General features: G+C 50.1%; 1 protein-coding gene across 5 annotated transcripts in view; it reads left to right on the top strand.

Moving 5' to 3' along the window:
* The window catches only part of PANX1 (pannexin 1), a 45,130-nt gene that overhangs the window by 9,458 nt on the left and 13,038 nt on the right, over positions 1-22,634 (top strand). For all 5 annotated transcript variants that reach the window (XR_014299020.1, XR_014299021.1, XR_014299022.1 and 2 more), the window contains exon 2: positions 17,440-17,576. Coding sequence is in view for 2 of the 5 variants with exons in the window: in XM_082684117.1 (XP_082540243.1) it covers positions 17,440-17,576 (137 nt within the window). In the remaining 3 variants the exon portion in view is untranslated. The remainder of the gene's footprint in view (positions 1-17,439; positions 17,577-22,634) is intronic.

Here is a 22,634-nt window from a genome sequence, read left to right as displayed (position 1 = left end):
AAAAATAAGCTCAAAATGGATTAAAGACCTAAATGGGAGACCTGAAATAATAAAAATTCTTGAACAGAACATAGGCAGTGACTTCTTTGACATCAGCCATAGCAACATTTTTCTAGGTATGTCTCCTAAGGCAAGGGAAATAAAAGCAAGAATAAACTATTGGGATTACATCAAAATAAGAAGCTTTTGCTCAGACAAGAAAACCATCAACAAAACAAAAAGACAGCGTGCCGAATGGGAGAAGATATTTGCAAATGATATATCTGTTACGAGGTTAATATCCAAAATACATGAAGAATTTATACAACTCAACACCCCTCAAAAAGAACAGTCTGATTAAAAATGGGCAGAAGACATGAACCGACATTTCTTCAAAGAAGACATCCATGTGGCCAACAGACACATGAAAACGTGCTCAGCATCACTCAGCATCAGGGAAGGGCAAATAAAAACCACGATGAGGCATTACCTTGTACCTGCCACAATGGCTAAAATCAGAGAAACAAAAAAATAACAAGTTGGCGAGGAGGTGGAAAAAAAGGAACCCCTGTGTGCAGTTGACAGGAAGGCATTCTTTCTTTGGTTTCAGTGTACCCTGTCCCCTGACTTGAAGAGACCTAGTAAATAGAAGAGCCCTGTTTGATGATTACCCCCTTTCCTGTGTCTCCCCACCCATGCCCCAAGAAAAAAAGAAGAAAGGAAAATGAAACTGGGAGAAAGTCTGTTCTTTCCTAATAGATGGAATTTCCACCACTAGCAAAAAATGAAAGTACATCTTGGAACGTTTGCAGATTCCAAGTTTGGATTAGCAAAATCCTTTTTAAAAAAAACCACATACGCCCCTCTTCTTCTGCCAATTGCTTCCTTGGATTGCTTTTTCTCACCACTAGAGATAGCCACTGTTACAGCTTGGTGTATTTCCCCCCGAGGCTTTTTATGTATAGATAACTGACAGCTTCTACTTCTTAACAAAAATCAAACATTAAATCAGAGCCATCTTACCATATTCTTTTTTTTTTTAAGATTTTATTTATTTTTATTAGAGATAGTGAGAGAGATAGTGAGAGAGAGCACAAGCAGGTTGGAGAAGGAGAGCAGCCTCCCTGTGGGCAGGGAGCCTAATGTGGTTGGTGCTTGATCCCAGGACCCTGGGATCATGACTGAGCAGAAGGCAGAGACGCCCAACAGACTGAGCTACCCAGGCATCCCCTGCCCCCAAACCTTACCATATTCTTAAACTTGCTTTTTGTTGTCTACAAAATTGAACATTGAATCGGAGTATCAAAGTGTAGCCCTTTCACAGTGTTTTCGCTGATATAAATAGCACTGTGGGGAATATACCTGAACAGAACCCTCTTCCCTATGAAGATTTCAGTATTTCAGCAAATCATGTATGTAATTATGAGGCCGATGTGCACATTTTCACACTCCGGTATGGCAGGCCACCCTCCAGAAGGATCGTCCCCACCACTTTCACCAGCAGGAAGAGAGCCCATTCCCTTCTGTCCACAGCAGGTGGTGACTGTCCTTGACAGTTTAGTAGATGGATAAAGATCCGCCATCATTTCAGGTCACATTTATTCGGTTACGGCATTGAACGTTTTTCCATATGTACTTTTACCATTTGCATAATTCTCTGAATTGTTCATGTCTTTTGCTTGTCTTTCAAAGGGGTTGTTGGTTTCTCAGTGGATTTTATTAACTAAGAGCTAACATAGTTTCACATACTTGGGGACTGTCCTTTATGGCAGATACCTTCCTTTCCAGTTGTCAGTTATCTTTGAATTGTGGCTGTGGTTGGTTTTGATGAGCAGGTATTATTTTAAGTTGTCAAAACAGTCCCATCTTTTCATTTTTTTATTTCTTCAATTCCGTTTTCATTAGACCAGTGTAGCTCCTCCTTAGGACAGTTAAACATCCATTTAGTTTTCTTCTAATTATCTTCGATGATTTTAACATTTACCTCTTTAGTCTGCTTTGGTCTTCTGATGGTGTAAGCCAAGGCTTTAGCTGATAATTTCTCTATTGTTCTTTGCTGAGGTATCTGTTACTTACCCATGGGTCTACAGTGGTTTTTTTATTATGAACTCTTACGTGACTTAGCCTGTTTTAGAGCTGTTTGTATTGTTCCAGTGTTCTATTAATTCTCATAAAATACCACACCATCCTGTTACTGCTTTCATCCTGGCTTGTTTCTAGATATAAGGAGATACCTGGGTAAATTAAATAAATAAAATCAGGGAATAATGGAACCATGAGCAAGGAGTCCAAGGCATAGCTCGTAGTTGAAGTATCCCACTTGCCTAGCTCAGATTGTTGCAGATAAATTCCTTACAATACAGTGAATATTTAGAATGCTACTGAATTATAGGAAGATGATCATTACCAACAGGTCCCTTACTGGGATCCTATTGGGAACTTGTCAGGTTATCTCAACCCCTGGACACATTTCTTTTTGCTAGTTATAAGAACCCATACATTGCTACATTTCGGGGTGTTATTAAGGCTACTGAACCTTCTGTATTTTGATCACTGCTATGACTACTGTCTTTGTGATTACAGGAAGTTGTAATTGATTATAAATGGGTTCTGAGAAGAATTACAACTTCAAAATTGGTTTGGAAAGCAGTGAATACTCCAGGAGGAAGGATGAATAGGCTGTCTGTTGCCTCAGTGCCTCCACAGATGGGACAGGTTATGGCCGGTGAGACAGGCTGTGGCCTGCTCCAACCAGCCCAAGTCGGTCCCACCACCTGCCACTGGTATGATAGTGGAGGCAGCTTCCTCCATACAAAATTTTAATTTGCCACGTGTCTGTAAGTCTGTGTGTGTGTGTATCTGTGTTCAAGTTCAGGCAGTAAGAAAATTAAAGCCCTGCCCCTTTTTGGACACACCTACCCTTGGTCTCTTTCTCAGAGGTAACTACCTTTACTGTTTGTTAGTGTTTTAGGCCGCTCTGGGTTCCTGTGGAAAAACGGGATTTTACTTGTATTTTATTATTATTAAATTTTTAACAAAATATTATGCCGTGTATTACTTGCTTGCAATTTGTGCATTTATCTGCAGTGTGTCCTGGAGATCTTTTCATGTTGGTGCATGTAGATCTGCCTCATTCTTTTTAGGCGTGGAGTAATTTTCCACAGTATGACTACGCCCCAGTTCAATTAACCATTCTATTAGGGGTCAGGTACGTTCATTCTGCATTTTCCTACTGTACACAGTGTTTCAGGAGTGTCCTTGGACGTGCTTCCTCATGTAAAATGTGTTTCTCTAGATCAGTGGTTCTCGGACTTTTTGGTCTCGCGACCCCTTTACATTTCACACTCGTAAATTCTCTTAAAGATTCCAAAGAACTTTTCTTTGTGGATTGTATCTGTTGGTATTTTTCATGTTGAAAATTAAAACTGGGGAAATTAAAAAACAATTTAAGGTAAGTCAACATACATATTTTTAAAAACAACTTCAAAGACAAGAACTTTGTAAGAGTGGCATTGTTTTTCACTTGTACCAAATCTTCTTACTGTCTGGCTTAATAGACCACTGACTCTCACATCTGCTTTTTATTCATGTGGTAATATCCCATGTGAGTAGCCTCTAGAAACTCCACTGTATAAGCTCATAAGAGAATGAGACTAAGAAGGCAAATAAAACCTCGTGTTACTGTGAAAATAGGCTTACCATCACAACCTTCCTGGGAGAGTCTCAGGTTCCAGACCGCACTTGGAGACCCGTTGCTCCAGGGTCAAACGGGAGGGTGGAATTGGCAGTCAGAGGAGCACAGAGTGGGCACATTCCAAACGTAAAATGTACTTGCAGGCGCTCCCGGAATATCACCTGACGCTCTTACCAGCAAGGGAGGGGAGCTGGCCTGCCCCACTGCTTTACTCACGCTTGATGTTTTCAGAGTTTTCTCTTCGCTGTTCTCATTAAAACAGCATCTCACTGTTTTGGTTTGTAGTTCCTTATTTGCACCGAGATTTCACAAGGTATGGTTCTGGGCTCTGGCTGTAACCCTTCGCAGTGTTCAGGGGCTGCTCATTCTTTCCAGCCTATCTACTCGTGCTTTTGGGTGTATCTGATCTTAGGGAGCCCAAAATGTCTCAGCTGGTTATCATTGCCTTATGAAATCTCCCCCATCCCCAGGCTATCTTAACTATTTCTTTGTGTTTTAAGCTGAAATTAAAAAAACAAAAACAAAACAAACAAACAAAAAAAACCTGACATTTTCCTCTCTTAAGTTTGCTTAAGTTTGGTTAACGAGCAAAACTAGCAAATATCTATTGGGAACTGTAAAGATGTTTTTTCGAAAGCCTTTCTTTTAAATGTTAACATGTGCTGCGCATTCGATGATCACGTGTAAAGTTCTTAGGCTTTCAGAAAGCAGAGAAGTTCTGTTCCCTCATTCGGGGAGGCTCACCTCTCCTTTGACCAGGTTTTCTTTGCAAAACAGAAAATGATGCCTGTCAAGTGAGAGAGTATGTGGAAGGAGGCCAGCTTCCAGTTTCGTATGTGCTGGTTGGCACCGCAGGTGGGGTACATTAGGCTTCTGCAGTCTGGAGGTGTTTTGCAATGTCGTGTTGAGCCATCAACCAGCACAGCTGAGATGAGAGGCCTCGAGCTTCTCCCCAGCTCCCCCTCCTGCTTAGGTGCTCCTGAGACGGGCCTAGGAGGCTCAGACCCAGGAGTGGCTCACGAGGCTCCTGTCCTTCCCGCCGTGTCCCTTAGAGGAAGGAGAGTCTGATGATGTTGAAATCCTTCTTCACAGCAAGGCATCCTTCCTTTTCAGTCTCCCTAAGCCTTTATGCTTTCGGTTTCCTTTGTCGCACACAGTGAATTCCCGAGCGGAAAGCTGGTGCCGTGTGAAGAAGGGAAGGAACACTGTTACTGCTTCCTAGTGAGGAGCCCCTGTGCGGAGCACGTGTGTCCGGAGGGCATTTGGCTGAGACCCACTGTCAGCCTTGCAACGGGAGGATGGTGGACTAAAATTAGTTACCAGATGCCCTCCAGCCCCCTCCTGACTTGGGCGCTGTGGGTCATGCCTCTTCTTAAGGTTGTGACTCTTTCCCACCTCTTGACCCCAAGGAAGTCGCCTTCTCATCCTTCTGGTGCTCTGTCGGGCCAGTCCAGTGCACCAGGAGCTCTGGCTGAAGAAGGCGGGCAGCTTGCGGCCCGGCCTGGGGGTAGGGGAATGGCTTCCCAGGGACTGCCACCTGCTGCTGGCTGTTACAAGTGTTCTGGAGTGGGGGAGCCTCAGCCAGTGGGGGCCATTGGGGATGGCTTTAGGCCTGAGTTGTCCTTCAGCCTGTGTGAAGCCTCTTGGGGAAAAGCGGACGTGGTTTCTCGGGGGAAGAGGACAGAGTCCAGGTTCCTGGGGCCTGTGGAAGGAGGGGGAAGAGTGAGGGTGCCCATGTGAGAGGTGGGCAGTGGCCCGGTCGTGGCGTGCCTGCGGCGTTTGGATGGTCAAGTTCATCCAGAACATTCTTAGCGGTCAGAGGGCTTTTAGGTCTATGCGATGTAATCTGGGAGGCATTTTAAAACCTCACCCCAGGTGCACCGTGAGAATGGCCTGGCCTTGCGGAGACGCTAGTCAGGGGCGACTGCAGGGAACTTGGGGGACCGATGGTCTCTGTGGCCCTGGAAGGACGGGGATGGTTATAGGGCTCCTGGACTCTGCCGTGGTACTTTGGGTAGATGGCTTATTAGAGTTAACTGGGGGCCACCGCCAGGTGCTCTGTGAGCACGTGGGGGCTCGCTTGCCTCTCCTGGGACGCAGGAGCCCCTCTGGGAAGGACCCAAGCTGGTCCCCGGCAGCGGCTCTGTTGGGAGTGGGGGGCAGTGGCTTTGTGGGCACTTTGGAAGCCTGGCCTAACCTGGGGTGGAGAGGAAGGGGTGGGCGCAAACAGCCGTGGAAGCCTGGTCCTGGGGGGAGGGCGGCCAGCAGTTGGCGCTCATCACCCACCAGCAGGAAGCCCCTTCTACGGTGGATGTGTCTGTGAAAGCTGCAGTTCTGGGCAGGCCTGGCCTGGGCCCCAGAGGGGGGCCCACAGAAGGAAATGCCACCTGCCCCTGCGCTGAATGCCTTCCTTCCCCTGCTGTCGTTCGGACCAGGGTTAACAGCTCCTGGGTGTGCACAGATACGCACACACGCTTGCATTTTGTAATGAAGGCTTTACTTTTTTAGAGCGTTTTTTTGTTCAAAGCGAAACTGACGGGAGGTCGGGAGATCTGCTAGATAGCCCCTGCCCCCCGCCATGCCTGGCCCTCCCCCTCATCAACATCATCCCCCACAAGAGTCGTGTATTCCGTGAGCTTGGAAGAACCGTGAGTGACATGTGTCCATCATTATGGTGTCGTGCAGAGTGTTTTCACTACCCAGAAAGTCCTCTGTGCTGTGCTTATTCGAGCCCTACCCCCACACCCCTGGCAACCACTGCTGGTTTTCCTGTGTCTGTACTTTGGCCTTTTCCACAGTCTCATGGAGTTGGAGCCGTACAGCCTGTTCCCATTGGCTTCTTTCACTTGGTCGTATACATTTGGGATTCTTCCACATCTTCTTGTAGCTGGATGGCTCATTTCGTTTTAGTGCTATCCCGTTGTCTCGGTGTACCACAGCTTCTCCGTTTCCCTGCTGAAGGACTTCTTGGTTGCCTCTGAGTTTTGGCGATTGTAAGCAAAGCTGCTGTAAATAGCTACGTGCACTTTGTGCGTCAACATGAGTTTTCAAGTCCTTTGGGGAAATACGAAGGAGCACCATTGCCGGATGGTGTGGAAACAGTATGTTTCGTTTGGTAAGAGACTGCCCTCCCAGGACCCCTGTGTGTTCGCATTCCTGGTCGCAGTGAATGAGCATTCCTGTTGCTCCATGTTCCTGCCAACATTTGGGATTGTCAGTGTTCCAGATTTTCGCCATCATAATAGGCGGGCACCAGTACCCTGTTTTGATTTGCACGTCTCCGGTGACATATGTGGAGACCCTTTCCATGCACTTATTTTCCATCTACATATCCTCTTTGGTGCGGTGCCTGTTAAGGTCTAGGGCCCATTGTTAACTGAGTTGTTTTCTTACTGTTGGGTTTGAAGCGTTCCTGGTGGACTTTGTTTGAGTCACACTCCTTTACCCTGTGAAGCCGCCACAGACCCGTACTGCCTGTGTGCTAGTCCTCTGAGCACAGTGCTTGCCGGGCCTCAATCCTGCCAGACAGTTACATGTTGTTCACTTTTGAGAGACTGTGGGATAGCATTTAAGATGTGAGTTTTGGGGGCGCCTGGGCGGCTTTTAGTTAAGCATCTGCCTTTGGCTCAGATCGTGATCCCAGGGTCCTGAGATCTAGTCCCGCATCAGGCTCCCTGCTCAGTGGGGAGCCTGCTTCTCCTTCCCACTCTGCTCCTCCTCCCACTCGATCTTTTGCTATCACTTTCTCTCTCAAATAGTTGAATGAAATCTTTAAAAAAAAAAAAAAAAAGGATGTGAGTTTTGGAGGCAGACCGCCTGGGCTCGTCCTGGCGGGTGACACATCCGCCTTGGACGAGTTGCATAACTTCTCTGTCGCACAGTTTCCTCCTCAGTGGCACGGGGCATCATGGAGCCTATCTCACAGGGCTGTGAGGATGAGGTTGCTCAGCCCAGTGAGCACCGGACTCCCATCCGGGGCCGGGCAGTCGTTTGGGGAGATTGGCAGCTAACCATACCCTGGCACAGGTGTCCCCAGCGGATGAGGAGCTAAGGGCCACGGAGGTCGGATAACTGGCCAGGGGCCCGCGGACCCCAGTGAGAAAGCGGCTCTGTTCCCAGAGTGAAGAGTGAGGAGCAGCGGAGGGGGAGCGGGGCAAGCTCGCACCCAGCACCAAAACTGCTCGCTTGTGCCAGGGTGTGGGCCCTGCTGCTCTGGGGCTTCCTCCCCACCGCTTGCATTCCTGCTGGGGTCGGCAGCAGGGGGGGTCTGCTCTGCTAAGGTCACAGCTAGCCCTTCCCACCCCAGCACTTGAGCCTTTGCGGGTCATCAGGACCACTCTGTGCAGAGGACAGCCCCAAGGACATTAAAACACAGCTCCCCCACCCCCCCACCCCCCACCCAGCCCTTCCTGCCAGCACCACAGAATCAAGTCTGCAAGGACGTCCTTTCCCTGATGCCGGCTGGGCTCTGTGTTCCAGGGACAGTGGTCTGCTCCCTTTCATAATGAGCTGGGCACCGAAAGACTCCAGTATCTGCTTGTACTGGTTCCCCAGCCTGGATCGTCCTCCCTTCAAATGGGAACAACTGCCATAGCCTAGCCATTACCTGTATGCAGTCTGCTCTGTCTCTGAGTCATTAGTGTCATTGTCTTGGCCTCCTCCACTGGGCTGTAAGCGCTTCGAGGACAGGGACCTTGTCTTTTTTACCTTAGAATCCCCCATGTCCCACATATCACCATGGACATAGTCATGCCCAGTGAGTCCTTGCTCACCGACGAATTCTGAGTACCTTAGGGAGAACATTCGTGCTGTTGCCCTGGAACAGATGCAGGATGAACAGAGCACTTGGGGAGGGTGGGGGTCCATGGCTCTCTCTGCTGTGCTGCTCCCACAAAGGCCCTGTGCCATTAAATACCCAGCTCGGAGGAACTTGAATGTCTCTTCTTTTCTAGGGTTTCTTGAGGAAAGAGCATTCGCCCTGAAACCCGGGTTGGTCTACTTAGAATGTCTTTGTATTTGCAAAGAAGTCTCATGACCAGTTATCTAAAGAATAGTAACGGTCATTCCAAGTTCTTTTCATTTTATTGGAGTCACCAATCTCGGATATATTCCCGGATTGAGACACCGAAGGCCTTCTCACAGTAGGTTCCTTTGTTGCCAGAACCCCAAAAGCTACCTTTTCAAAGCCGTCACGGAGGGTGAGGAGGTGGCAGAGGGACTTAACATTGGGTCGAGTCTCAGGCTGTGGCCCCATCAAATCTAAGATCTCAGTGATCCACGGCCGGCTTTGGGGGCAAAGGTGTTCTAGGGCTGGAGAAGATAAGACCGAGAAGTAAACCAGCCAGTACAGGTGCCATTCAGATGTTTCCAGGCACACTGAAGAAAGTAACACAGGATGTGACAAAGGCACACGTGTCTCTGTATCTTTTGGCATTTTTCTTAAGCTGACCTCAGACCCCCGACCTCCTTTTTGGGGCAGCATCCATTTCTCGTGTTCATTTTGAAAGGACGTCTCGTTTTTCCGCGCCGCATCCTCTAACAGTGCATAAATCAAGACCACCTTTCCTCTGGCAGAGGTGTGGCAAGTCTGGCTTTGCCACCAGAACTTAATCCCGGCTCTCACATGTCCGGTTGCCGCTGTGGCCTTTGTGGTGGTACAGTCTCTGCTCTGGCGCTTCCCTTCCATGCCCCCAGCCTCCACTCCTGCTGAGCGAAGTCTGTGCCCGTGGCTTCCTCTTCTGCACCTCTCCAGCAGTCTTCCTACTCCGCACAAAACCGCATTAGGTGCTTGGGGTAGGTCTTCACTCACCAGCCGTTGGCCACCGGGGGGCTGTTTGTTGGCCCTGTGGTTTTTGGTGACGCTTTCTCATGAACTCAGAGCTCAGGCCCAGGCTGCTGGGGACACGGAGCCTGGCCCTTTCCTGCTGCTTCTTGTGTCTTTGGCTGGCCTGGCATTGCGCACCTGTCCTTCTCCCCTCCACCCTGTGTGAGTGGGGCCCGCACACTTGGGATTGTGTCGCACCTGTACCGAGTACCCGCTGTCTGACTTTGGAAGTTACTCGGAGCCTCATTTCTGCCTCAGACGAATGGAACCAAATGATAACTTGGTTAGAGTGTGTATGCTCTTGTTATGGGAGAGCTTCTAATTCCTACTTAATCGTAGTGTTTAATAAATGACTCCTGCCCTCCTTTTGCAGGCGATTCTGTGATGGGAAGTAGCTTGCATGTGCTCAGCACCCAGGGGCATGCCAGCGGAAAGGGGGGTCACCTCTGTTCTTCCGTCTCGGCGTGTCCATGGTGCCCACTCGCCCCAGGCTCTTCCTCTGGGCTCCCCGGCCACGCGCCGTGTTTTAGAAGTGCCGTCACACAGTTCCCTCTGGCTTTCATGCGTTTTGCTTTTTAGTCTTGTTGCGCTAACTCAGCAGCCCCCGTCATCATGCCCGTGTTTTTATCGGGATCGTTGCTGTTTGGTTAGTGCTCTAGGTACAGATGTTGTGTGAGTTTCCTGTTCTTTTTAACACAGCAGTGGCAAGATAGCAGAGATGTTTGTGTTTGTTTCTTTCTCTGCCTTCCGTCTGGCCTTTTGCATTTCTCTTCCTTTCGCACACCCTGTGCCTTTGGGCTCACGCCGCCCCGAGAGGCAATAGTAGAAGAGGCTTGCTTTTGCAGACCGTGTCTCCGCTGTGCTGTTGTGCCAGACTCCTGACTGGTGTCTGCTTCTGTTCTTGACCCTGGATGGGCAACTATTGACATGGCATCCGGAGGAAGCCTTTTAAAATGAACATCAGAAGGTGCATTGGCTTTAAAAATTCTGAAATTGTTTGTGTGCATTTTCAGATTGAGAAAATGGGTAACTCTGTTGGTCTATTTGGGATCTAGGAGTCTCACTGTAAAAGATAGAAGATGCAAATATGGACTGGGGGAGGCCAGGGGTGTATATTGGAATTAGAATAAACACACACACACACACTCTGTCTCTCTCTTTTTCTCTCTCTCTCTCACACACACACACACTCTCTCTCTCTCTCTCTCACACATACACACACACTCTCTCTCTCTCTCTCTCTCTCACACACACACACACACACACACACTGGTTTCCTCGCTGCATCTGTTGCAGGCAGCAAGGAGCAGTGACACCCCAGTAGCAGTGAACACATCTTGTATCCATATCCTGGTTAGGAATTGTTTTACCTACTAAAAGGAACCAAGGGCTCCCTGAAGACAGGACCAGTGGCAGGGCTGGGGCAGGGAAAGTACAAGAAGAACCCAGAAATCTGTGCCACAAAGTGCAGGGTGCCCAGGAACCACGGGACACATGTTAAAGGGCACGGAAGCTGGTTAGAAATGGGGGAGGGGGAAGTTCCTCTCTCCAGTACAATGCTGACCAACACACAGAGGGAAGGATGAAGTTGGAAAACCTTCACTGTGCAACCCCTGTGGAAGTGCCTGACTCATCACCAGGTGCAAGCCTGCTGGGCAACCAAAGACTTGCACAGTCTGGGATCTCCACATAGACAAAGTCTGTCTCAGGGACAAAGAGCCCTGACGTTAGCTTGAGCATGTAGCCGTCCTATGTGACGTCACTGGCCCTGGAGGAGACCGATGCCAGGTGCCTCCTAGGGAGTCCTGCCAAGGACCCGCACCCTCCTGGGGGCATCCTGCCTGTAATGCAGATATTGGTCAGAGCATGGACAGATGATCAGATGGACAGAAATCGGGGGGCCTCCCACAGAGCAGAGGGCCTGTGCCCTTCACCCCCATTACGGCTGCATATGACAGAGAAAGGCTGTGGAACCCTTCCAGGAGAAGGTGATAAGGTGGCTGAAGACATGTGGCATCTGGTGCAAGATTGGGGCCCGATTGGAGGGGAGAGGATTGCTCTAAAGGGGACTTGGGAAGATCTGAATACTGTTAGCGGTATTGCATCTTTAAAGGTTTTGCTTATTTTTTGACAGAGAAAGAGTGAGCACCCAAGCAGGGGGAGTGGCAGGGAGAGGGAGAAGCAGTGGCTTCAACCTGTGGCTCCATTCCAGGACCCCAGGATCATGACCTGAGCCGAAGGCAAATGCTTAACCGACTGAGCCACCAGGTACCCCAGTATTGCATCTTCTAAAAAAAAATCATCAATAATGGGCTGGTCATAAAGGAATGTTTTGTTCTTAGAAAATACACATTTCTGAGAAAAAGGGTCATAACCATTGCAACTACTGTCAGGTGGTTTAGGAAGAAAAAGAAATGTATGTATTAAGTACACATGTCTAGAGAGGACATGTGGCAGAATGTTGACAGTGGGTGACTATTTGTGATTTCACTGTAATGTTCTTTTTTCATGCTGATACCGTATTTTATGGTGTTTATAAATGTTATGGCATTTTTCCGGTTGTACTGAGCTACACCTACCCTATAACATTGCATAAATTGAAAATATGCTACATAATGATTTGACAGATGTATGTATTGCAAAATAATTACTGCAGTAAGTTTAGTTATTACTCAGACCTCATGTGGTCTTTTTTCTTGTGATGAGAACTTTTTTTTTAAGATTTTTTTTTTTTTTTTTAATTTGACAGAGACCCCAAGTGGGCAGAGAGGCAGGCAGAGAGACAGAGAAACAGGCTTCCTGCTGAGCAGAGAGCCCAATGTGGGGCTCGATCCCAGGACTCTGAGATCATGACCTGAACTGAAAGCAGAGTCTTAATCCACTGAGCCACCCAGGCGCCCTTGTGATGAGAACTTTTAAGATTTGCTTAGCAGGGGCACCTGGGTGGCTTAGTGGGTTAAAGCCTCTGCCTTGGGCTCAGGTCATGATCCCAGAGTCCTGGGATCGAGCCCCGCATTAGGCTATCTGCTCAGCAGGGAGCCTGCTTCCCTTTCTCTCTCTCTGCCTGCCTCTCTGCCTACTTGTGATCTCTATCAAATAAATAAATAAAATCTTTAAAAAAAAAAAAAAGATTTGCTTAGCAGCAGCTTTTGTAGTTTTAACTATGATCACTACGCTGTATATTACATCCCCAGAACTTATCGTACAGCCGGAAGTTTGTACCCTTCGACCACCTGCATCCGTTTCCTGTACCTCACCCCCACCTTCCCCCTCTGGCAACTACCAGACTGTTTCTAGGAGTTTGGTTTTACTGGATAAAACATCTAAGCAAGATCATACAGTATTTGCCTTTCTCTGTGCGACTTGTCACTTACCAGAATGCCCTCAAGGTCCATCCATGTTTCAAATGACAGGATTTCCTTCCTTTCAATGGATGAACATCATTGGAATATTCCTGTAATTTCTCTGTAGGTGGGAAAAAAATCAAAATAAAAGGCTTAATTTAAGAAAATGGTTAAATACAGCAAAATGTTCATATTGCTTTAAATTCCTGGGTGCCTATTATTTTTTATTTTCTTTTTAGATTTTTATTAACATATAATGTATTATTTGCCCCAGGGGTACAGGTCTGTGAATTGTCAGGCTTACACATTTCACAGCACTCACCATTTCACATACGCTCCTATTATTTTCTGTAATATTCTGCGTATTTGAGTTAATCTCAGATGTCACAAGTTTTTGTTTTTTTTTTAAAGAAAGTTTTTTTTTTTTTTTTAAGATTTTATTTATTTATTTGACAGACAGAGATCACAGGGTAGGCAGAGAGGCAGGCAGAGAGAGAGGGGGAAGCAGGCTCCCTACAGAGCAGAGACCCCGATGTGAGGCTCGATCCCAGGACCCTGGGATCATGACCTGAGCCAAAGGCAGAGGCTTTAACCCACTGAGCCACCCAGGTGCCCCAGCTGTCACGAGTTTTAAAAGAAAATAACAGGTAGGTATATGGAGTCCTACTTTGCATCTTTCTTGGAACATTGAGTTCTTTTCGTGCCTTTTTGCCCTGGTACCCAGGTCATGGGAATGTTATTCACTGGACAGTCGTCAGATTTTACACCAGCTTTATACAGCCCTTCATTCCTGTGGTGTACTTTCTGGGTTCTCAACCACAGGAGAGGAACCACTCAGCCTGCTGCTTAGTTCTCCAGTCTTTTCTTCTGGGTGTAATCTGGCTCCATGGTTCTATGGGAGAAAAGGAAGTCTGCATCCAACTTCCTTTTCTCCTTCTGCTTCTGCACTTAGCAACCCATTTTCTGTTCTGTTCTTTAAGCCATCAGCGCTTGAATGAATGAAAGCAGCCACGTAGGTTCCGTGTGAGGCTTGCCAACTTGGTTGTGGGTTCCCTTTGACTGTGCCGTGTTGTGGTCACCCGTCCTGGACCAGAGGTTGCTAGGTATGAGCTCTTCTCCCTGTACATTTAGGGAGGGTGTTGTGCACTGATGGGGCCTCTGTCTAATTTGTTGGGCCCTGAAGGGGAAAACCTGCTCTTTCTAGCAGGGATGGGTAGTGCCTTGGGGCTCAGAACTCACTGGGGCTCAGAACTCACTGGGGCTCAGATCTCAGAACTCATTGACGAGATAACACTTGATTATGGCCCGTCTTGGCTAATTATTGCCTTGGGGGGTTCTTTTTAAAAAGCTGGGTTTGGGGGGTGCCTGGGTGGCTCAGTTGGTTAAGCATCCGACTCTGGATTTTGGTCTCGGGGTCATGAGCTCCAGACCCACATCAGGCTCTTCACCGGGCATGGGGCCTGCTTGGGTGCTCTCTCTCTCCCTCTCCCTCTGCTCCTCCCACCCCACCTTCCTCTCTTAAAAAAATAAAGAAAGAAACAGTCTTGGGTGTGGAAAACAGAGACCTGGTGAATTAATTTGGTTCAGTGCCCTTTTTTATTTTTTCTTTTGGACCCAGAAGCTTTCTGTACTAGACACAGTAGGAAAATAGACAAAGCACCATACTTAGGTGCCTGTGTATGATTTTGAAGACTCAGTGGGATGAAGGTGGTGGAAGTACGTCTGGAGAGATGAGTCAGGACACTCCAGGTCCCCGGCATCCTAGGCTCCGGCGGCTGCTGAGCACTTGGCAGGTGTGTGCCTGGAAGCCAGGCTGGTCTGCTGCCCGGGACCAGGCAGAGGTGCAGGACCTGCCAGCCCAGGCCCTCTTGTTCTGCCTTTCCAGTTACTCCCATCAGTTTGGCTCCAGCTGCTGCCTGGCTCTGGGCTTCCTTTGTTTCTGACAGCTGGCCCAGAAATACCCCTCAGGGCTTGATCTGTTTCCTTTCCTGCATTTGTCCTTGAGTCTTCCCAGAAAGTTCTGCCCCTCGTGCTCACTTGGAGGGACCCCTTTCCCAAACCACCTCCTTTCCTGCAGATGCTGGGTCCGGGACCTCTCCAGCGTGCCCTCGCTGGAGCAACTGGCCCAGAGGGGAGGGCGTTAAGAGACTGAGGGATTAAAATTCTGCCATCACCAGTCACTAGCTCCGGTAGGGGTGACTTTGAGCTTCGGTTTCATTGAGAGCGAAAGGAAGAGAAGGCATCGTGTTCCCTCCCTCTCTGATTCAGTGTGAGGCAGTGAGTTAAGGGCTGCTTAGTGTCCCGTGAATATTGGCTGTCTGTCATCTTTTCTTCTGACCTTCCGTTGCAGACGAAGAGCATTTACTTTTGAGCTCAGCGCCGCCGTAATTTCTGTCTCTCTATAGACTCAGTTATGTTTTCTTTCTTCCTCTTTTGCAAAAGCTTTGGTATAAACAGTTCAGTTATTTATGCTTTGCCGTTTTCTGCCAGCACATAGGGATAGGTTTGGGAAGTCTCAAGACAGGACTTGCTGCACACTCTCCTGTAGAAAGAATGTTACGACGTGTTGGCTATGCGCATGGTGAGGACTGTACCTCATGGATACACGGGGCGGACAGATCTTCCTGAACTCCTGCCAGCACGGCCCATTTTCATGAGCAAGCATTTGGACACTCTTCTCTGGGCCAGCTGCCCATCCATTTATAACCCTGGGGCTGCCTCCCGTGTGTCTGCCATTGGGCTCGGTCAGCCTTGGTGAGTAGGACTGCGTGGGCAGCATTTAGCAAAGTCATGCTAACACAAGAGCTTTGTGAAGTCAGCCCCATGGCTCTGCGCTGTTCTGGCTAGTCTATTTTTATAGAATGCAAGAACTCAAGTTCAATGGGATATGGAAATCCAGGACCTACCCCCAACTCATGTCTAAGCCATTCCAGGCTGGCAAGAACGTACCCAATTGTCAGACACTTTCGAATAGTGTGTGAGTTTTCACAGCCATCTCCCCTAAGGGCGCTTGCCAAGAAGTCTTTTCTTTTCCTTTCTTTTTTAAATATTTTATTTATTTATTTGACAGAGAGGGAACACGAGCAGGGGGAGTGGGAGAGGAGAAAGCAGGCTTCCCACAGAGCAGGGAGCCAGCTGGATATGGGGCTCAATCCCAGGACCAGGATCATGAACTGAGCTGAAAGCAGACACTGAACAACTGAGCCACCCAAACGCCCCCTAAGAAGTCCTTTCTTAATGTCTCCGGGCACAGAAGTCCCCGATGAAGGGGACTGCTCTGGGTCCATTGTACCTCCTCCACCATCAGACTCTGCTCCCTAGACAACAGCGCCCCTCCCCCACTTACTGCCCTCTCCTGCCACAAGTATAAAGTCCTCCCCGTCCACAGAGGGAGGTGACTCTTTGGGTGTTTTTCTGTCCCAGAGACAAGGGAAGTCCACCCAGGTGCCTTCCTACCGTCCCTTTCCCCTGTGTCTCGGGTGGGCAGCCCCCTACTTTTCAAGCAGTAACAGCACTTGCTAGTTATTTCGTACAGAAGAACTAATGCTTACTGAGCAACTCCTGGGAACCAGGCTGCCTACGGAGAACGCAGGCATCAAGGCCAGCGTCCGTTTGGAGAGCCGTGGCTTGGGAAGGTGAAGTGACCCGAGGCCACCCAGCTGTGATTGGCAGGACTGGGTTTGAATAGAACCAGCCGCAGAGCCCAAGCACGTGGCATCTCTCTGTCCATGCGGGGAGTGGAAGGTGGTGCAGCTGCTCTGGGCCTGAGTCGCGGGTCCCTGCACCTGCCGTGTGCACCTGCTCCGCCACATCTCCCTCCGCCCACCCCGCACCCATCCCCTGTCTGCGGGGCTGCACACTCCCACTCTGGCTGTGCTTTCGCCTGTGCCGCTGTTTGCCTTGGAGGAGACAGAAAACTGCTGATTTGCCCTCCAGTGGCCCATCACCAGACTTTCCTCTGGCCTTCCCTTCGTCAGGCGGGAAGCCCTGACTTCTGTGTTCTGAAGGACTCCTCCGCTAGTCCCATTTTCTGACCGACCCTCCTCCTCCTCCTCCCGCTCCCCCTGCCCCATCACCCCTCTCTCCTCTCAGTCCTCACCTGCATTCAAGCAGTCCTGTACCTGTCTCCCTGTAACGCTTTGGGCCCTGGCTCTTTTCCCGGCCATTTTTTCTCTTTTATATGGTGGTTTCACTTCTTTCCAGAGCCTTCCCCAGCAGAGCCCAAGCTGCCCTCACTCCTCTCAGTCCTCTCAGTCCTCTCAGTCCTCACCTGCATTCAAGCAGTCCTGTACCTGTCTCCCTGTAACGCTTTGGGCCCTGGCTCTTTTCCCGGCCATTTTTTCTCTTTTATATGGTGGTTTCACTTCTTTCCAGAGCCTTCCCCAGCAGAGCCCAAGCTGCCCTCACCACCTGTGTTGGCCGAAAATCTCTCAGATACTCAGCCCAAGTGCGAACCTTGGCACTGGGTTTTCATTGTGACCTTTGCCTGGCATGGCGCCGCATGACTCCACTAACACGGGAGGGAGGCCTGGGGCTGGAGGGGCGGGTCCAGACCCTGCACTCACGTTTATTTGGCACCATCTGTTTTTGCTTCTCAGGTACCCAGATAAGCTGTTTCTCCCCAAGCTCCTTCTCCTGGCGGCAGGCTGCCTTTGTGGATTCCTACTGCTGGGCTGCTGTTCAGCAGGGCTCCCTGCAAGGTGATTCCGGACGCCTTCCGCTGTGGCTGCATAAGGTAACTGTGGATACGTGGGAGTCTCACCTGTTTGCTCTGTGGATGTGGGAACGGGGCCCGAGAGGCCACGCTTGTCCACGGCCACACACAGACTGGGGCCAGCCCGTAGCTCCATCCCACGGATCAGACAGCTAGAGTGCGTTCAAGTCAAGAGAGACCTCGGAGATGACCTGGTCCAGCACCCTCGCTAGCAGCTGAGGACATAGGGGCACTCTTTGGATTTTAGCTCTGTCCCGGGGACACCTTTTATGTCTTAGTCCCCTTTCTATCCTTACTGCCCAGTGGTGTCTGATGCAGAGTAGGCTCCCAGTGGAGCCTGGGTGGGCAGTGTTAGGCGGGGCAGAGCTAGCACTCGCACCTGTTTGGGTGCCTTTTCACTGCTAACAGGGTCTCCTGGCAAAAGTAAGGGCTGATGTACAGCCAGTGTGTTCTGCTGGAACGTCGGGAAGCCTGGTGAGGACTCCCTCCGGAGGTGTTGGCTGCAACACAGCCTTCGGGATGGATTGCTCTGTCTCTCATGGGTCCAGATACTGCAAGGACAGGGAGGCGCACTACATGGGAGACACCGGCATCCTGCAGAGAAGAGGTACAGACAGTTAGGAGCTCCGTGTTGGGGGAGCGGTGGAGATGGGGAGACGGGTGCATGGAGGATGGGCCATGAGGAACTTGAGCCAGAGTCTGTGGGTTTGTGCAGGAGAACATTCTCTGTGTAAGGGAGTGGCTGCATTAGGTCTTCTCTGTGCATACAGAAGTAGTATCGTGCGTCTGCCTGTCATTATTTTCAATCGCTGGTCTTTTGTCCATTGTGAAAACAAATAGAAGATGTGTGTTTCTTCTGCTCTTCTCCTCCATTGAGGAAAGCATGCTGTTTTACTTTATGAAAAGCCAAAGGCTGACGTTTGACTCTCTCCAGCCTTGACCTATTGTTGAACACACAGCATCCTTCTTTCTAAAAATGAGCAGTTTAAGTCTTTTACTATGACTCAGGCCTCTTCCCCTGTTTATTTCTTGCATGCTCTCAGGCACAGTGATGCCCGACAATGACTTCTTTCTTCTCTGGGCTTGGGCTTTTCTCCTTGACTTTTAGCCTTGGCATCCATTGGGTCCCCGTCAACTTTGCATGTGTAGTAGCCAGGCCAACCAATAACGACATGAATGGGCATAGTTCCAGAAGCTGAACACCCTTGTTAGCAAGTCGAAATCCATGCAGTTATGGCTTAGGTCCCTTTGTTGTGATGCTCTTGGGAGAAGGGAAGTTGTAATTTGTCACTGGGCTGGGCATTAATGGAGCCACAGAAGAATGTATAATCTGGCTTGTCTGGTGTAAGTGCTGGCAGGGGAGGTAGAGAGTGAAACTTTTAGAGCAGGAAGAAACTCAAGGATTTTGCTGCAGTGTAAGGTGAAGGGCACCTGGAGAGAGCAAGCCGGGGACTCAGGACTAGTTGCCAGCTCTAAGACTAGAGTCGCGTCCCCGGCTGTCCCCTGCCCCTGCAGTAGAAAGGCAGAAACCATGTATAGCAGTGGGGGCAGCCAAGCCTTCTGTCTCCAGTGCCAGTGAGAGGCTGAGCAGCTCTCCTTCTGGTGGTGATATTCCAGCTTATTTGGATGGAAGTTTGGCAGAGAGATCTTTCCAGATTCACAGGGCTGGGGGCAGAAATTAGAGGTGGGACCAGCCACGTTGGAAGGACCCTGGACCAACGCCTCAGGCTCCAAAGTCCGTACCTGGGGAGTAAGGGATGATCTTGAATTAGACCAGCTCTCATGGGGACTAGAGTCCTGATTTGAACCATTTCAGTACTGATGGGATGAGGAGCTAGGAGGATCATCAATGCCTCTAGTCTGTCCACCAGCCAGCAGCAGAAATAAATCTTCTCCAGAGGCAGCTAACTTCATCCAGAGCCTCAAATCCTTGTCCAGGTTTTCACGTGTAATTTCAGGAGTCGATAAAAAAAATAGCCAATGTCCAAGAATTCCACATCTTCATTTGGGTGGTGTTGTGTGTTGAATTATATCCCTTAAAAGATGTATTGATGTCCTAACACCTGTATCCCTCAAATGGGACCTTTTGTGGGAACAGGATTCTTGCAAGTGGAATTAGTTAAGGTGAGGTCCTCCCACAGTTGGGACAGGTGACTGTCCTCTGTGACTGGTGCCGTCATAACAGAGAGAAATCTGTTTGCAGACACAGAGGGAGGAGATCTGAGATGCTGGGGACAAGACGGCATGTGACACAGAGGCTCAAGCAAAACATCTGGGCCACACCGTGCACGAGGCCAAAAGGGTCCTCTGCTTGCGGCACTGGCGGGAACCCGGACCTGCCCACATCTTGATTTAAGACATGCAGCCACCCGAACTCAGAGGGAAAGCATTGTTTAATCTGCCTGGCGTGCGGGCCCTGGTCAGAGCAGCCCTGGGGACTGATGCAGGTTGTCGCAGAAGCTAGGGCTGCAGCCAGGCGGGAGGAGAGCCAAAACCGAGGGCAGATGTGCACATCCATGTGGTGGTATTGGCCGGTCCAGACTGCGCGATTCTAGCTGCTTTGTTTCCACGCTGATTTCCTCTTCCAGAGTACACACCGCATGAAATTTACCTTCCTAGCCATTCTCAGGTGTGCATCTCTGTGGCGTGAAGTACGCCCATTGCCAAGATCGGTCTGACTCTTCTCGCCTTCCCAAACTGAAACTCCCAGCCCCCACCGTCCTGCTGTCCGCTGTCTGCTCTTCCGGGCCCCTCCTGTAGCTGCAGTCGTAGGAGATGTGTCCTTTGACGTCTGGCTTATCTCACTCTGCATAACGTTTTCACGACCCTTCTCACGTTGTCGCGTCACCAGAACTCCCTCCCTTTCTAAGGCTGAGTCAGACTCCATCACGTGGGTCGACCACGTCTTGTGTGTCCCCGCCTCCCCGCCCCCCCAGGGGCCCCTGGGCGGCTTCTGCCTCCCAGCTCTTGCCGGGAATGCTGCACAGACATGAGTGGACGGGTATCTGCGCAAGCCCCTGCCCACCAGTCTTACAAGCATACACCCGGACGTAGGGCTGTTGGATTCCACCCCAAGTTTCCAGAGTTCTTCCCGGTGGTTTTCTTTAGGCCTCTCTGCATTCAGTGGACTCTTGATTGCTGAGTGTGGCTTCAGAAGTCTGCACGCTGCCCCCAGGCTCACCTGGTGAGCCTCAGCTCCACACAGAAAGGATTTTCTGGCAGCAGAGTGGTGCAGAGGGGGGCTCTTGATTTGGGACAGGCACGAAGGTGTGTGTCTTCTCTGCACGGCTTCACTCCTTACCCTAGCTGGGCTTCCTTTACACAGAAGCCCACCTCCCAGCTGTTCTGGGCATCTGGCTGTGTCATCCCCACCTCCCTCGATGTCATGCGCCCAGTCAGTCTCAGTCGTTCACAGCTCCGGAGGTGGCCCACAGACCTTTGAATCCCACGGGAGCTCTGTCCTCTCAGATGATGCCTGTGGCGCACCACCCTCTGTCTGCTCCCCAAGGGCTTACCCCCCTTTCCTCGTGTCCTCCACTCCCATGGCCGCCTCACTCCGAGTTCATTTTGGCACATCTGTCATCTAGAGCGCTCTCCCCACGTCCCCAGCAGCCCTGTGATGCCACGTAAATGCCTGCCTCCTGGGGCTTATCCCACCTGACTGCTCTCAGCGGACCATGCCCTCATTCTGCAGAAATGCTCCGGACTCTTGGGGCAGGGTCTCCTTGGCAGACTGCTTCTCCTTTGCCCATCACTGAGAAGTTGGGGCTCTTCCAGGCCTCTATCCTAGGCCCCTTCCATTGTCATGCTGCCCCCTTCCCTGGATCATCTCACCTGACATCTGTCTCGGCTTCCTCTCCTCTGCCATCAGCACCCGGGTCTTCATTGGCAACCCGCGCCCTTCCGGAGCTCCAGATCCAACCCCCAGAAGCTCCCCCACCTCTAATCCATCCACCTCCTAATGTGTTACTCTGTCTGCCTGGAAGCTTCCTCTGAACCTCCAGACTGAGAGTTGTTCCCAAGTCCAGTCACTTCCAGGGCCTGGCGGGGTCAACACGAAGCCTCCAGGACTAAGGCCCTGAGGCCACTGCATGGACAGCAATCTGCATTACTTGCCTCCAGGTAGGCAGATCCCGAAAACGGGGCGCTGGCTGAGCAGAACGTGAGCTGCCCCGCACTCTGGTCTCTGCTGTGCGTTCCCAGAGCAGCCTGTGCTGTTCCCGGAACAACCATGGGAAGTAGCACATACTTGTCCGAATTCTACTGAATTTTGCTAACTAACACAGGTTCCCAAGTCTCATGCGGCGGCGGCAGGCGCCTGGGACAGGGCACCGCCTGTGGCAGGGGCTCAGTACACGTCTGTTGCTGGGGGGAAGTGGGGAAATGAAGCAGCTTCTAGGGCCTGCTCAGGCTTCATTCTCTGGGAGCCGCCCAAGGCCAGGGGGAGGGCCCTGGAGGCCCAGGGTTTATGGGAACAGTCCTCAAGTCAGGGCCGACACAAGACCTACCCCCATGGAGCCCAAACTCCCCCCAAAGAAATTACAAACTGAAATATTTAAGTGTACATCCATGTGGAGTTTGTGGACCCAGTATAAGGAATACCGTGATTCCCCCCAAGCTGCTACTTCACCCTTCCCTTTCTCTTCCTCCTCCACTCACTCCAGCTTCCAGTAGCTCCAAGGAACGGCTTTTATAGAAATGTGTGTGTAGTCATCAGGGGGACCAGCAGGTGGTGCTCAAGGACTCTTTGATAATGGGCTTTTTTTTTTTTTTTTCCTTTTAGCATTCTGTTCTTTGTTTCAAGAGCTTAACGTAGGCAGCGGCTAGGCAAGCTTTTTCTTTTCTGAAACAGGAAATCAAGGTTTTGACTGAAACAAAAAAGCTGCAGAATAAGAAAATAAAATTAATAGAACGGACAAATCTTTATTTAAGTGGATTTAGTGAAACTTAGTTTGGAGGGATCCACGGAGACTCGCAGACCATAGGTTTCCATACCTTAGCATTACCCCCGAGGGGCAGGGGTGTGTGAAAATCCCGGATCCGGAGGGCCAGGAATCTGGTTTTCTTAAGTCTCCCAGA

The sequence above is a fragment of the Mustela nivalis genome, assembly GCF_964662115.1.
Source record: "Mustela nivalis genome assembly, chromosome: 9".
Taxonomy (NCBI): domain Eukaryota; kingdom Metazoa; phylum Chordata; class Mammalia; order Carnivora; family Mustelidae; genus Mustela; species Mustela nivalis.
The sequence above is the reverse complement of the archived record's forward strand: the minus strand, read 5'-3'. Positions and strand labels throughout refer to the sequence as shown.